This window comes from Globicephala melas, chromosome 6 (genome assembly GCF_963455315.2).
Source record: "Globicephala melas chromosome 6, mGloMel1.2, whole genome shotgun sequence".
In the NCBI taxonomy this organism is placed as follows: Eukaryota; Metazoa; Chordata; class Mammalia; order Artiodactyla; family Delphinidae; genus Globicephala; species Globicephala melas.
The window spans coordinates 113,601,023-113,616,500 of NC_083319.1; the positions used below are offsets into that span (position 1 = coordinate 113,601,023).

A 15,478-nucleotide genomic window follows, 5' to 3' on the forward strand; every position below is an offset into this window, starting at 1 on the left:
CTTATGAGTTACATTGACTACGCTTAGCCTGTTTTACAGACAGGAAAGCTGAAGCACAGTAAGGCTAATTGATTTACCCAAAGTCACGCAGCTCATGAGTGGCAACTTGAACCAAGATGGGCTCCAGACTCCATGCTCCTCACGACCATCTATTCTTGGGACATGATACACACTGTTCTTAGGGTGCTGCCTGGTGCGTGCTAAATGCTTTGTCGTCAGGAACTGTTAGCTGTCCCATTAAGAAGCAGCTTGATCAAGAGTGTATTAGCTATTTCTAATTAATTAATTAATGTATGTACGTATGTATTATTATGGGAGTGCATTAACTATTTTTAAATTCAATGATTGTCTATATTGTACAAGTAACATAAGACGATTGTGTTGGTAAGTGTTAAGAAAAGTCATATACACTAGGGGATTCCCTAGTGGCGCAGTGGTTAAGAATCCGCCTGCCAATGCAGGGGACACGGGTTCAAGCCCTGGTCTGGGAAGATCCCACATGCCGCGGAGCAACTAGGCCTGTGAGCCACAACTACTGAGCCTGTGCGTCTGGAGCCTGTGCTCCGCAACAAGAGAGGCCACAGCAGTGAGAGGCCCGCGCACGGCGATGAAGAGTGGCCCCTGCTCACCGCAACGAGAGAAAGCCCTTGCACAGAAACGAAGACCCAACACAGCCAAAAATAAATTAATTAATTAAAAAAAATCATATACTTCTGATTCCCACAGAGCCTGTTGATTATTCACACATTATGTGGGCCACGTGAGACTCTGTACCATAGATTTTTTGCAGGAATGGCTGCAGTTATCCCCTCCTGCATCCAGGCCCTGCTGCAATGGGACTCTGCAGCCCCATCCCCTTCCCTAGCCCTGGGGTTCCGGCTGGCCTGACGGCTGTTTTAACCCTGGAAGCGGTGGGAGTGATGTCTGTTCTGAGCCAAAGCCTCAGGTCCCCTCTGGTTCTGCTCCATCTCTAGGAGCCCGGCTGAACCCCTCAGGGATGGAGGCCATGGGGCTGGAGAAAGGGGCCCCTGAGCAGAGATGGGCCACCACAACTGAGACCACCCGGCTCATCCCTGCCAACCTGGAGGCCAGCCACAGCCCGTGGAGTGAGCCCACCTGGGTGGGCCAAGTCTGGTGCCCCACTGGGGGCTAAGCTGAGCGGCTGACCCTCAGGATTAGGGACATGGGTGGTCGCCACCTGGAGCCACCGATGTCTGGGCAGCCATGCTTTCAAGAACCAGGATGTGGGCAACTTCTCTTCCAAGCTCCTTCTCTAACAGCCCTGAGGGCAAGCTTTTCAGGATTTAGAGGAATGCGTCTCCCCTGGAGTCAAACATCAGTAATGAAAATTAGCAAACTTGCCCTCAAACAGATGTTATGTTTGAAACACTGGGAGGGCAAAGTGCTCACTGTGGGTAAAAGTCCTACCTTCTAATACAAACATTTGTAACTATTAAAATTACATGTCCATTTTTAAATACCAATAAAAGTAATAAACGCAAAGGTGAACCAATTAAATGATAAATAAAATGAAAGTGAATCTTCTTTTATGTCCCAAGAGAGCTCGTGGGCGTTGATTTCAATTACAAGATAGGCTGAGTTCTTAAAAATCTGTTGCCTTGTTTCAAACAAACAGAATTATTTTCTCTTTTTGAAAGAATGGTATCCTTGAAGACTTCCTGTGCTAGAAATAGTGGGAAAATTCTGGTTACTACCCATTTTCTCTTCTATTTTATTTTAAACTAGTGGTGGTTGCCACCCACTTTCATGGGTCATGATCCACAGTTTAAAAACACTGCGCTGTCGGGCCCACCAGAGTTCCTGGCTCAAAAAACATCAAGGAATCCTGCTGAGGTGTTTGGCATATTAAGAAAAGAGTTTGCAGGTAAAGGCATGAGATACATTTTTTCTTTAATTTTTAAAAAATTTTTGGCTGTGTTGGGTCTTCGTTGCTGCGCGCGGGCTTTCTCTAGTTGTGGCGAGCGGGGGCTACTCTTCGTTGCGGCGTGCAAGCTTCTCATTGTGGTGGCCTCTCTTGTTGTGGAGCACGGGCTCTAGCCGCGCAGGCTTCGGTAGTTCAGGCACACGGGCTCAGTAGTTGTGGCTCACAGGCTCTAGAGCGCAGGCTCAGCAGTTGTGGCGTACGGGCTTGGTTGCTCTGGGGCATGTGGGATCTTCCCGGACCAGGGCTCGAACGCGTGTCCCCTGCATCGGCAAGTGGATTCTTAACCACTGCACCACCAGGGAAGTCCCAAGGCTTGAATACATTTAAAGCACACAATTATTATTGATAAAAAGGCTCCCTGAACAGAAGGAAAATGACAGGATGACAGAGGGCGTGAAGGAAGGTACCCTGTGTGTTTCTGAGTGTACTGCACACAGTTCAAGGCTTCTCAATCAAAGAGGAATAAAGTGTGGAAATAATTCAAGTCAGAGCTTCACATAAGATGAATCACTGGGAAAGTGAGATGTATCTGGAAAGGCAACAGGGACTGGGAATTTTAAATTGAATACACATGGTTACGAGATGAGTTAGAAGTGTCCTTAACCAGAGGAGGGTCAATAAAGCACAGGATATTACAGCTGTAAAGGACTGTATGTGGACGAGCCCAAGTTGCTCATTTCTTCAAGTGAGGTCCAAGGTCCAAAGGGATCCTCTCAAGGTCATGGTGAATGTTGAGGCCAAAATGCTGACAGTCACACCCCGTCCCCCACAAGCTCCTTCTTCCGACAGCACAAGGCCTCTTAGCTGTTCTGCATTTTTTCCTGGTCCAGGACATGAGAAACCCAATGAGAAATGAAGTAATAAAAGATTTAAGATGGGAAACAAGGAGTTTCCTGGATCTGAACACTTCAATTACTCTCACTATCCAAGTAACTCACTAGAAACCCATCTGCCCAAGTAGGTGGGCTGTGTGTCCTCCAATATATGAGATACACTGGAAGGATACAAGCCCAGTCCGAAGGACACTGTCACGTGGCCATGACGGTGGGAGAAGAAATGAACAGCCCAGTCTGTAGAGATTTGGGGAAAACCACCCCCCCCCATCCTCTGGGAGATGGGCTCCATCTTAGAGAATGCTGTTGGGAGCCTGGGGCCGTCAGCTGCCGTGGCTGACCCCTCCCTCCCTGCACTGTCCTCCCAGGGTCGATGCACTTGAACGGTCTTCTCTCAGCCTGGGAAGATGGACTTTCTGGAGACAGAGAAATGCCATTGCTCTCAATGCCTGAGAACACTTTCCCTGTAAACACTGTGTTTACAGTTAACACAGTTCTGTGCCCTGAACCTACATTTTAAATCAGGGTAAAATCTTATCCAGCAGTGATAATAGAAAGTGGCTTTGGAGTGATGATCTGGCCAACTCTCAGGGTGTCTTCTTGTGTTATCTACAATTTTGATTTTTTTTTTAAGTTATGCCATTTTAAGAAAACCTGAGCTTGTTTATACAGTTGCCCCTTCTCCTCCAGAGGGCCCTTTTGAGAATGAAAAGATTGCATGTTTCGAATCTGACTGAACTAACTTCATTTTCTATGAATTTTCAGGAACACTTCTATTGCATAAAATGAGGTAGATTCATGCACAGAGCTGATGACCGACTGGACAGTCTATATATGGAAGAAAAAAATAAGAATAAAAAAGCACTGGCAAGTTCTTTCGGTGATCTTCAGACACTGCTTTGTCTCAGGGACTTTTACTAGATAAAACATTAGTCCAATGCCCTAAAAGTTGTTCAGCTTTGATTCTCTTGGAAAATTTCATCCAAAAGTGGCAAGAGGCTCACACTTTGCTGAGAGAAAGGAGCGTCTCAGCTGGGATGGCTCTGACATTACAGGGATGAAGAAAGCCAGCAGGACAGGAGATGAGCCCAGCTGCAGCACTGAATTTTCATCTAGTAACATCTTATTCAAACAAAGACCTTAAGATTTCTGTGAAGTACATTTTGGTGAGGGATGGGAATCAGGAAGTGACTGCTTGTCTCAAATAAAGGGAAATAGAGGCTCACTTATTTTTATTTAAAAAATGTCCTTTAAAAAACGCAAAAATTTAAAGTTATTAATAACTCTAAGTACAATCCTTTTTAATCCAATTTTCCTAACTGGTGACTTTTGATTTGAGGGCATATAATCACTTAGTAAACTGGAAACCATTTTTGCTGATGGTAAATTCTGCTTTCTAAAGTTGCCTAAAAATTACTTAATCACATAAATATCTCTCAGAGGTTAACCCCAAATTTCACTCAAGTTCTTGGACATGCTGAACTCTTGGTTAAATACAAACAAAACCATTTTGTTTGCAGAAACATAAAATGATGACGCAGCAAGGATAACCTTACTAAGTCCTCTGGGTAATGAGGGAACACGTTCATAAATGTCGTCCTTCACAGGTTTCTTCCCCCCCTTTGGGGGCCGGCCTAACTTAAAAAAAAAAAAATCCAGCTTTTACCTTCCAAGCCACATGGTTTGGCTAACACAACTAATAAAAAAGGACTCTGGGCTAAAATCAGCAAGATGAGATTCAGTGTGGGTAACTGTAAGCCTTGTATAAATTTTTATAAAGGATTTTTTAAAACTTCAAACTGTATCATATATAGAGAAAGATATTTAAAGTACACAGTTTAAGACTCACGGACATAGAGAACACACTTGTGGTTGCCAAAGAGGAGGGGGCTGGGGAAGGGATGGATTGGGAGTTTGGGGTTAGCAGACGCAAACTAGTACATATAGGATGGATAAACAACAAGGTCCTACTGTAGAGCACAGGGAACGATATTCAATATGCTAGATGAACCATAATGGAAAAGAATATGAAAAAGACTATACATGTATAACTGAATCACTTTGCTGTACAGCAGAAATGAACACATTATAAATCAACTATGCTTCAATAAAAAAATTTTTAATAAAAATGCACAGTTTAAGGAGTAACAATGAAATGAAACCCTGCACACCCATCAATAAGTCTAAGCAATAAAAGATGACCAATACTGCAGAATGTCCCATACGCCCTCCCCAGCTGAATCTTCCTTCCCCTTTAGAGATAATCACTCCTTTGATTTTCCTTATATGTTTACCACATATGTATGTATCCTTCAAAAATGCGTTTAGTTTTTGTTTTATTTTAATTTTTATTAGAGTACAGTTGATTTACAATGTCATGTTAGTTTCAGGTGTACAACAAAGTGAATCAGTTATACATATACATGTATCCACTCTTTTTTAGATTCTTTTCCCACATAGGCCATTACAGAGTATTGAGCAGAGTTCCCTGTGCTGTACAGTAGGGCCTTATTAGTCAACTATTTTACACATACTAGTGTGTATATGTCAATCCCAATCTCCCATATTATCCCTTCCCCTTTTACCCCCTGGTAACCATTGGTTTTCTACATCTGTGACTCTATTTCTGTTTTGTAAATAGGTTCATTTGTACCATTTCTTTAGATTCCATGTATAAGTGATATTCTATGATATTTGTCTTTTTCTGTCTGACTTACTTCACTAAGTTTTTAAACGCTGACTAACAAGCATTTATCTTGTTGTGTAAAGAAAAGGCCACCTACAGCCTCTTCAATAAGTGGTGCTGGGAAAACTGGACAGCTAAAAGACTGAAAAAGACTGAAATTAGAACACTCCCTAACACCATACACAAAAATACACTCAAAATGGATTAAAGACCTAAATGTAAGGCCAGACACTATAAAACTCTTAGAGGAAAACATAGGAAGAACACTCTATGACATATATCACAGCAAGATCCTTTTTGACCCATCTCCTAGAGAAATGGAAATAAAACCAAAAATGAACAAATGGGACTTAATGAAACTTAAAAGATTTTGCACAGCAAAAGAAAACATAAGATGAAAAGACAACCCTCACAATGGGAGAAAATATTTGCAAATGAAGCAACTGACAAAGGATTAATCTCCAAAATATACAAGCAGCTCATGCAGCTCAATATCAAATAAACAAACAACCCGATCCAAAAATGGGCAGAAGACCTAAATAGACATTTCTCCAAAGAAGATATACAGACTGCCAACAAACACATGAAAGGACGCTCAACATCACTAATCATTAGAGAAATGCAAATCAAAACTACAGTGAGATATCATCTCACACCAGTCAGAATGGCCATCATCAAAAAATCTACAAGCAATAAATGCTGGAGAGGGTGTGGAGAAAAGGGAACCCTCTTGCACTGTTGGTAGGAATGTAAATTGATACAGCCACTATGGAGAACAGTATGGAGGTTCCTTATAAAACTAAAAATAGAATTACCATACAACCCAGCAATCCCACTACTGGGCATATGCCATGAGAAAATCGTAATTCTAAAAGACACATGCACCTCAATGTTCATTGCAGCTCTATTTACAATAGCCAGGACATGGAAGCAACTTAAGTGTCCATCGACAGATGAATGGATAAAGAAGATGTGGCACATATATACAATGGAATATTACTCAGCCATAAAAAGAAACGAAATTGAGCTATTTGTAATGAGGTGGACGGACCTAGAGTCTGTCATACAGAGTGAAGTAAGTCAGAAAGAGAAAAACAAATACCGTATGCTAACACATACATATGGAATGTAAAAAGGAAAAAAAAAATGGTTCTGAAGAACCTAGGGCCAGGACAGGAATAAAGACGCAGATGTAGAGAATGGACTTGAGGACACGGGGAGGGGGAAGGGTAAGCTGGGATGAAGTGAGAGAGTAGCATTGACATATATACACCACCATATGTAAAATGGATAGCTAGTGGGAAGCAGCCGCGTAGCACAGGGAGATCAGCTCGGTGCTTTGTGACCACCTAGAGGGGTGGGCTAGGGAGAGTGGGAGGGAGACGCAAGAGGGAGGGGATATACGTATGCATATAGCTGATTCACTTTGTTATACAACAGAAACTAACACACCATTGTAAAGCAATTATACTCCAATAAAGATGTTAAAAGTCAGAAAAAAGTGCAACTTCCCCAGACATTTACCAAAGCCCTCAGGGGTAAGGGGTAGGCAAGGCCACGGGGTTTCCTGGGAAATCTGGGGCTCCCGGGGGTGGGTCGGTGGGTACCTGGAGGGGCTAAGCATGGGCAGGAACTGGACAGCCCGGAGGAATCACTGGTGGTGTCTGTGTCTCCGAAATCTCTCTTTTTAAGGTCAACATGGCCAACTTCCAGATCTCAGCCCCGGGTCAAATCAGAGCACTTCCGTGGGCGGTAACAGTGTTCCCAACTGACCCGGCAGGCAGTGACAGACCGGGCCAAGCAGAGATGCGACCTGGGGTCAGCTCACCCGCAACCGTCTGTTGTCAGGGCAGGAGATGGGCGGCGGCCCTGAGCTCTCAGGGATGAATGCCTTGCCGTGTCTGTCCTTGTCACACATCGACGTGTAGCCGTGCCTTCCGGGGACCCCGGCCTCTGGCTGCATTTGCTGTCATGCTCCTGTCCTCACATCTTGCTCTGGCCGGTGAATTCTCTCGCTGCAGGGGTCACACCCTACAGACAAGCTGTGGAGGAAAATCCTTGAGACCCTGCAACTCTGAAAAATCTTGACCACATCTCCTTATGGAGTTGGAGGTCATTTTACACCAGAATCTGGAAGGCGTTGCTTCGCTGTCTGTGTGCCTAGGAAGCCTGCTGAGAAGTCCTAGGTCACTCTGATACTGTTAGTTTGCTGTGACCTGGTGCTTCCTCCCCGGACACGGAGAGCATCATGGCCTCGTCCTGGATGTTGTGAATTTCACAGCGGTGCACACCGCTGTCAATGTGTTTTCATACGTTGTGATCTCAGCGGGTCCTTTCAATCTGGAAACTGATATCCTTCCGTGTGGGGAATGAAAAACAAATTGCATGGATAATCTCTCCCCTTTGTCCTCTTCTCCTGGAATCCTACTTATGAATATGTAGTCTACCGGGGCGGGTCTACCATCTAATGTCCGTACCTTTTCTCTCTACATCCCTTCTCTGCCTTTTTCTCCTACTTTGCGAGACATTTCCTAACTTTCATTTCTGCTACCAGCTTTTTCATCGCAAGCACGCCTTGTGTTCTGAACGTCCCTCCTCTCCTCCCCCCTCATACCTGTTATTTTTTCTTCTTGGATGCGCTGATTTTCTCACCCCTCCGACGAGAGCGCTGCTTTGTTTTTACATCTTCTTCTCTTTGCAAGTCTGCTTCCTCCAAGCTGCTTTCTGGGGAGTTGCTCGTGCTCTCCTGTATCATCCCAGAGGGAGGTTTCTTCAGACACCTTTGATCTCTTCTTGTCCGACGTGGCTCTGAGCTGACGGGAATCTGGACAGCAGAGAGCGGCCGTTCGCCCTGGCCTTCCCCGGGGTGTAATCTAGACGGCCTCTGTCTTGGAGAAACTCCCGCATCACTATGGATGGATTTTTTTCTCTTGGGATGCTGCCATCACCCAGAAATGAGCCCTTCGGTCTCCACCAGGCTGGCCTTCTAGAGGCCAGTTTGGGGCGGCGGGGCAGAGGCACGCAGATCTCAGGGTTCCAACAGTCACGCAGTTTTCCCTTTGGTGTCTTGGTGCCTTTCCCTCTCTCCCCAGAGATTTCTCACCAAACCTTCTAGGTTCACGAGACCCTAAGTGTCTCAGTCATTTTTTACGGTGCTCCAAAACCTAAAGACATACTGAATAGCCTCCTTCGTTAAGCAGTTCTTTCTAAAGAACGTAATAATATTTAGGTCTTAACAAGTTAGTTATTGTTTTAAAAAATACATATAAATTGAAGGAAAAATACCAATATTTTATTCTTAAATCACCACAATCACTTACTAATGGATGTGTTTATATGCTGGGAGGGCACAATCCCTCCTGGAATCAGATGGGACCCAGCCAGCCTGCTTTCACAGTCCACCCGATTTTCACGTGGGACTTGCTTTTTATCTCACACACACCAAAAACTCAGTTTCACAAAGATATGACGTCACAGCAGAGAATGTAGGGTGATGTAACGTTGGAACTGTTTCAAGCCGGCAGTCGTCCCCATGAGATGTCCAGTGTCACTGTGTTTGTCAAAAATCTCCAGCATCTCCAGCACCTCTGCCGGATGGTGTGGCACCCAGGGCGCCCTGCCACACGGTTTGGGAACCACAGGCTTTACCCAACCCACTTTTGCTTACTCCAATCTTAACCTGGAATCGCATTCAAACATCCTCACCGTGGCCCTCCTACTGCTCAGCACCTCAGTACATTTAAACTATAATTTCCTTCACATCGTGACTCACGGGACCAAAGCACAGATTCCACTCTCCAAGATCTAGGAGGGCGGGTGGCCCTGGAGGCACACTGAAAGTCAGGGCACCGCACTTTTATGTGCACCGTTCCCCAACCAGTAAGACACGTTGGTTTTTGGAGTTTCGATTTTGCATGTCATGAGATAGTGCTCTAGAAGTAACGCGATACAGTTTGTGGCTGTTTGCAGACGTATGAGTCAGGACCTGAGCGCGGACAGCTGTCGAAGGAGTCTTCTGTGGCCCTGCCCGCCCCCCCCCCCACTGGTCTTTGAAGGATGCAATCAGGGTAAAGTTGGAACGTCAACGAAGGAGGCCAGAGCAGGTACCATGACAGACACATGTGGGTTCTGAGTAAGCCGACTGCTATGGACTCACAAAGCTGTCTGAGAAGATGGGTGATGCAAGCTGACTTCTGTCTAGACAAGAGAGGAGTGGAAAACACATCAGACAGACCCAGCAGAGGAGTGACAAGAAAAACCTGTTTCCGTTGCACAAATGCATCGCAGGGAATGGGCTGTTTCCTTCCTTATCTAAACATCTAATCCCTACGGGGGCTGTGACCAGGCACTAGTGCATTTCAGTTTCATTTCTAGGGCTTTAAAATATCTTGCCCATGAATAAGAAAAAAGAAGGAGAGTGAAGAGAAGAAAAAAAGAGATATATAAATAAATGAGGGGGGATATGGGAAAGAAAGCGAGGGAGGGAGGGAGGCCAGCCAGCAGGGAGAGAGCAACAGTGATCATGTCAGGAAGGGGAGAGAGGGCAGGAAAACCAGAATGCTCAGGTATGTTCTGAATTTCAAAGGCTACTTATATTTTAGCATTTGGAGAACATCTCCGACCTAGTTCTGTAAAATTCATCTCGTGCCTCAGATGTATCGCAGTCATGTCAATTTTCCTCCTCTCCATTTAACAGTGGCTAAAAAACAGCCACAAGGGAAGCCAGTTCCTACGTACATTCTCTAAGGTTGAGTAGTTGAGAGGTCTGTGTATTGGATGCAATAGCTCATCAGGTCATTTAAGGACAGTGAAAGAGTCAATACATGTTCTGTTTTTTTCCCCTGGAAGCATCAATGGTCAACTTCAAGTCAATGTTAGAAAACATTCGCCTAGCAGTAAAGGGATCGTAATCATACCTGGTTCTGTCAGGCAAGTCAGGACATTGTTTAACTACAAACGTGTCAGTGTGTGCTTGTTCTAAAGTTCTAACTCATCACGACTCATGTGAGCAGTCACTTGAACAGTCGTTCATGCGTGTGGGTTTTATTTCATTCTCCGTGTCAAGTGTAGATTTCTGAGGAAGGGTATTTTTTTTGTTTTTTGGCCACGCATCTCAGCTTGCAGTATTTTAGTTCCCTGACCAGGGATCAAACCCGGACCACGGCAGTGGAAGTGCCGACTCCCTGGACCACCAGGGAATTTCTCTGAGGCAGAGTGTTTTAATGGTCCTGTATGAAAAAAAGGAAGCAATTCCAACCATGTCGTGGAGAATATAATTGTGGAGGAATTATCAGAGGTCGAGGAAGACTAGTGGTGTCTTGTTTTTCATACCTCCTGACTATGTACGTGTTTGCCTTGGATTGACAGATTTGCTTGAAATATCGCTCTATCAAGAATTATCTGTCTTCAGCAAGCGCTATTACTGTGGTTTGAACGGAGGAGTCTGTTTTCTTAAATGCTTCCAGATCGAACCAAAGGGAAAAGAAAAATAGGAAACTTCAGCGAACACAGCGAAGGCAGACTTTTTCTTACGCTGCTAGGACATGCAGTTTACGAGGAAGACCTTCCGTCTCCCGCTCTTCTTGGCATGATTTTGCCACATTAAACCAAAAGGCATTTAAGAACATTCTAGAGGTCAGACTACCCCATGATGATGCTGAGGACTGGTTTCACTAAATAATTCATGATCAAAACTATATTCTATGGCTTCCCTGGTGGTGCAATGGTTGGGAGTCCACCTGCCGATGCAGGGGACGCGGGTTCATGCCCCGGTCCGGGAGGATCCCACGTGCCGCGGAGCGGCTGGGCCCATGAGCCATGGCCGCTGAGCCTGCGTGTCCAGAGCCTGTGCTCCGCCATGGGAGAGGCCACAACAGTGAGAGGCCCACGTACCGCAAAAAACAACAACAACAACAACAACAACAAAAACTATATTCTAGAAGCAAAACAGCAAACACGACTGAGACAGGCGTGTATGGGGTCTGAGGGGTGGTGGAGGGGCTGAAGGAGTTTCTCTCTTCCCTCCTCACCCAAATACTCCTTCTTAGTTGGTGTGTTGAGAGCTTTCAATTTTCAAACACACACATACTCAGAAACTAAACTATGCAGTTTCTCCCCAGTGTTTTAAATTTTCAGATGATGCTTAGTTTATGATTTTCCAACACAGATCACAGGAGACATTTAATAAGTCATATCACCTGTGTGGGTGATGACACTGGATAAAACAGGATGAAAGAAGAGTGGCATGAACTCAAACAGAATCCAAAATGCAAGACCAAAGCAGTCTTAATCCATTCCACCAGGAATGCCTTCAGAATTTTTGGCCCAAGATTTTAGTATTATTGTACATATAGCATCAGAAGAGAGAACCTACTCCATAGATTTGTTCACACAAACTTTCTTGTGGATAAAGGAGATATTTGGTTCCTACTTTTATATCTACCTATCTATCTATCCATCTATCCATTCATCTATCTATCTATCTATCTATCTATCTATCTATCTATCCATGTCTGCCTAGTCTATTTAAAACAGCAATGTAAAAGATATGCCTTAACCCCCTATAGGATTTCCACATCAGGTCATGAAGGAGATTGAGTCTCAGAAGTCCCCTGTATCAGGGAACAGCACTGTGCAATTTTACACAAAGCCATGTCACAGCAAAACATGCAGTTGTGTTGTTTCCACAGTTTGAGAAGTGACCACAGTAACTGACGTGGGGACCGTACAGGTGGGCGGTGGGGTCTGGGTGTATGTAACTCACAACAAGAAGGTATCCAATTAGCTTCTGCACAGCAAAGGAAACCATAAACAAAACGAAAAGACAGCCCACGGAGTGGGAGAAAATATTTGCAAATGAAGCGAACGACAAGGGATTAGTCTCCAAAATATACAAGCACCTCATGCAGCTCAATAGAAAAAAAACCAAACAACCCGATCAAAACATGGGAGGAAGATCTAAATAGACCCTTCTCCAAAGATAACACACGGATGGCCAATACGCACATGAAAAGATGCTCGACATCACTAATCATTAGAGAAACGCAAATCAAAACCACAATGAGGTATCACCTCACACTGGTCAGAATGGCCAACATCAAAAACTCACAAACAATAAATTCTGGAGAGGGTGTGGAGAAAAGGGAACCCTCCTACATTATTGGCGGGAATGTAAACTGGTACAGCCACTATGGAGAACAGTGTGGAGGTTCCTTAAAAAACTAAAAATAGAGTTACCATATGATCCAGCAATTCCAGTCATGGGCATATATCCAGAGAAAACCGTAATTCAAAAAGAGACATGGACCCCAATGTTCACTGCAGCACTATTCACAATAGCCAGGACATGGAAGCAACCTAAATGTCCATCGACAGATGAGTGGATAAAGAAGATGTGGTACCTATATACAATGGAATATAACTCACCCATAAAAAAGAACACAATAATGTCATTTGCAGCAACATGGATGGACCTAGAGATTGTCATACTGAGTGAAGTGTCAGAAAAAAACAAATATCATATGATGTTACTTATATATGGAATCTAAAAACATGGTCCAAATGAACTTATTTACAAAACAGAAGTAGAGTCACAGACAGAAAACAAACTTATGGTTACCAGGGGGAAGGGGAGGGAAGGGATAAATTGGGAGACTGGGATCAACATATACACACTACTGTATATATATAATAGATAATAAGGCCCTACTGTACAGCACAGGGAACTCTACTCAATACTCTGTAATGACTTATATGGGAAAAGAACCTAAAAAAGAGTGGAGATATATATATGTGTATAACTGATTCACTGTGCTGTACACCTGAAACTACACAACACTGTAAATTAACTACATAATCCAATAAAAATTAATTAATTAATTTAAAAAAAGAAGGCATCAGATCAATTCCAGTTTTTCCCTCAGGATGACACTCAGCATCCCTTCCGCTTTGGACCCTAACAGGCTCACACTGTGCTTTCCAGGCCCCGGTGCACGGATGTGAGAGGCTCAGGACTGACCTCGGTCTCTCTGACCAGGAGCCACCTCGATCCCCGAGAAAGGCCAAGCCGGGTCTGGCTCCCAAGAGATGTGCAGCCGGGTCTGCGTGATGCTGAAGCAGAGACACACATTTTCCACCCTTTGGCAAGAAGGGAGTGAAACTGGTGACTTTGCTGATGTGAAAGATACTAAGAAAGTAGTCTTCGAGGTGGATGTACTGTGAAACACCCGGACAAAAATTTCTGCTTCTCTTATAAACATTGTTTTTGTCTATGAGGAGCCATAAAAAGACAAGAAGTGCAAGGCGGGAGGGGAGGACACCTGGGCTTCTGGACCACACAGCTCTGACGAGGCCCAGGCATGTGCAATTCCAGGGCAAGATGCCTTTCCTCCTGGTGCAGCATAGGAAGCGCTCATGGGTCAGGGCACATAAATGAGAGACGCCCGGTGGTCACTCTGCTGACATCCTCGGGCTGCTTTCCCGTGAGGTGCATTTCCAGGCTGGGGTCTAGCTGTTGGTGGCTTTTGGTCAGCAGAAATATGCCGCAGATCACTCTTTTCTCCTGGAATCTTAACAGGATATTTTTTCATCCTGAGCTCAGCTTGCTTTCTGAGTATAACAGACTACAGTTTTAAAAGCCTTCAGTCACTGAGCCTGACCTTCTTGTCTGAATGGAACTTCATGTTTCCCTAATAAAGAACCTGATGTAAAACGCAGCGTGCAGACCCCACGATAAAGAAGATATTGTCTGTAAGGGGGTTTCACATTTCCAGGGAACTGCAAAAACACTGTTCTGCTTATGGCTTCAAAACGGAAACAAAGAGCTATTGAAACCAAAGAGATACATTCCCAAAAAGAAAAAGCTTCTTACCAGGTTCAGCTGTGGATCGAGGTTCTGTTTCCCACATGAGAAAAAAAGAAATCAAAACAGAGCATTAGACTGGGCTTCCGTTCATACTAAACCTACCCATCTTTTTCTGTGACCCTGTCTACGACATGTCTGCAGAAATGGTGAAGACAAACTCCATCAGGGTGGCTTTAATGTGCTGCACCCTGCACGTCTTCCACACTAGGAGAACAGAAATCTATGTATCTCACACTACAGTATATAAAATAGATAATCAACAAGGACCTACTGTATGGCACAGGAAACTCTACTCAATATTCTGTAATATTCTACATGGGAAAAGACTCTGAAAAAGAATGACTATATGTATACATACAACTGAATCACCTTGCTGTACACCTGAAACTAACACAAAACTGTAAATCAACTATCTTCCAATATAAAGTAAAAATTAAATATTAAAACAAATAAAACGCAAAGAAAGGAAGGAAGGAAGGAAGGGAGGGAGGGAGGGAGGGAGGAAGGAAGAAATCCATGCATCTCATGGATTGCATGGATTGCGTGACTAAGCCCTTCCCGGTTCTCCTGGAGCTGGACAAGAGGCCTTGGTCAGACCTGGGGGTGGTGGGACAGGCCCCTCTCCTTACTTTTCTGTAGGATCCGGAAGTCTGGAGAGTCCTGGATTTCACTGCCTTGTCGGAACCACTGGACCTGCAGCGGGGGCGTGCCTCGGACCCGGCACTCCAGCACGGCTGCCTGTCCCTTGGAGGCTGAGATGCTTTGCAGCTCCTGAAATGCAAGGATCCGTGCACGTCAGGCCTTGGTGTGGTCTCACCCAGCTTCACAACAGAGAGCAACACTTCCCAACCTTAGAGAAGCAAACGCAGGCTTTGCATCATAAAACCAGGTCAGGAGAAACACCTTTAACTGCATGTAATGAAGTGAGTAAGGCTTCCCATGGGGCCGGCAGAAACGCTGGGCCCACCCAGCAAAGGTACGGCTCTAGTATTCATGGAATTTTATGGTAACGGGTACCTTTATCTACACTGAAGAGTGAGCTGGTGGAATGCAAACGTCTTTAAAGAATCGCACTCCATCTGAGTATAGATTCCTGAGAGACCCAGACAGGAAGGCAAGGAGACCCCACTTGTCTCCCAAGCTCTGAGCTT

The 15,478-nt window shown here is 44.6% G+C and overlaps 1 protein-coding gene across 3 annotated transcripts in view; it reads right to left on the bottom strand.

The window, feature by feature from the left end:
* Positions 1–15,478, bottom strand: part of PALLD (palladin, cytoskeletal associated protein) — a 389,315-nt gene that overhangs the window by 198,973 nt on the left and 174,864 nt on the right. For all 3 annotated transcript variants that reach the window (XM_070045831.1, XM_060301374.2, XM_060301375.2), the window contains exons 6-7: positions 14,957–15,098; positions 14,334–14,357 (exon numbers count right to left, since the gene is read on the bottom strand). In XM_070045831.1, coding sequence (XP_069901932.1) covers positions 14,334–14,357; positions 14,957–15,098 — 166 coding nt within the window. The remainder of the gene's footprint in view (positions 1–14,333; positions 14,358–14,956; positions 15,099–15,478) is intronic.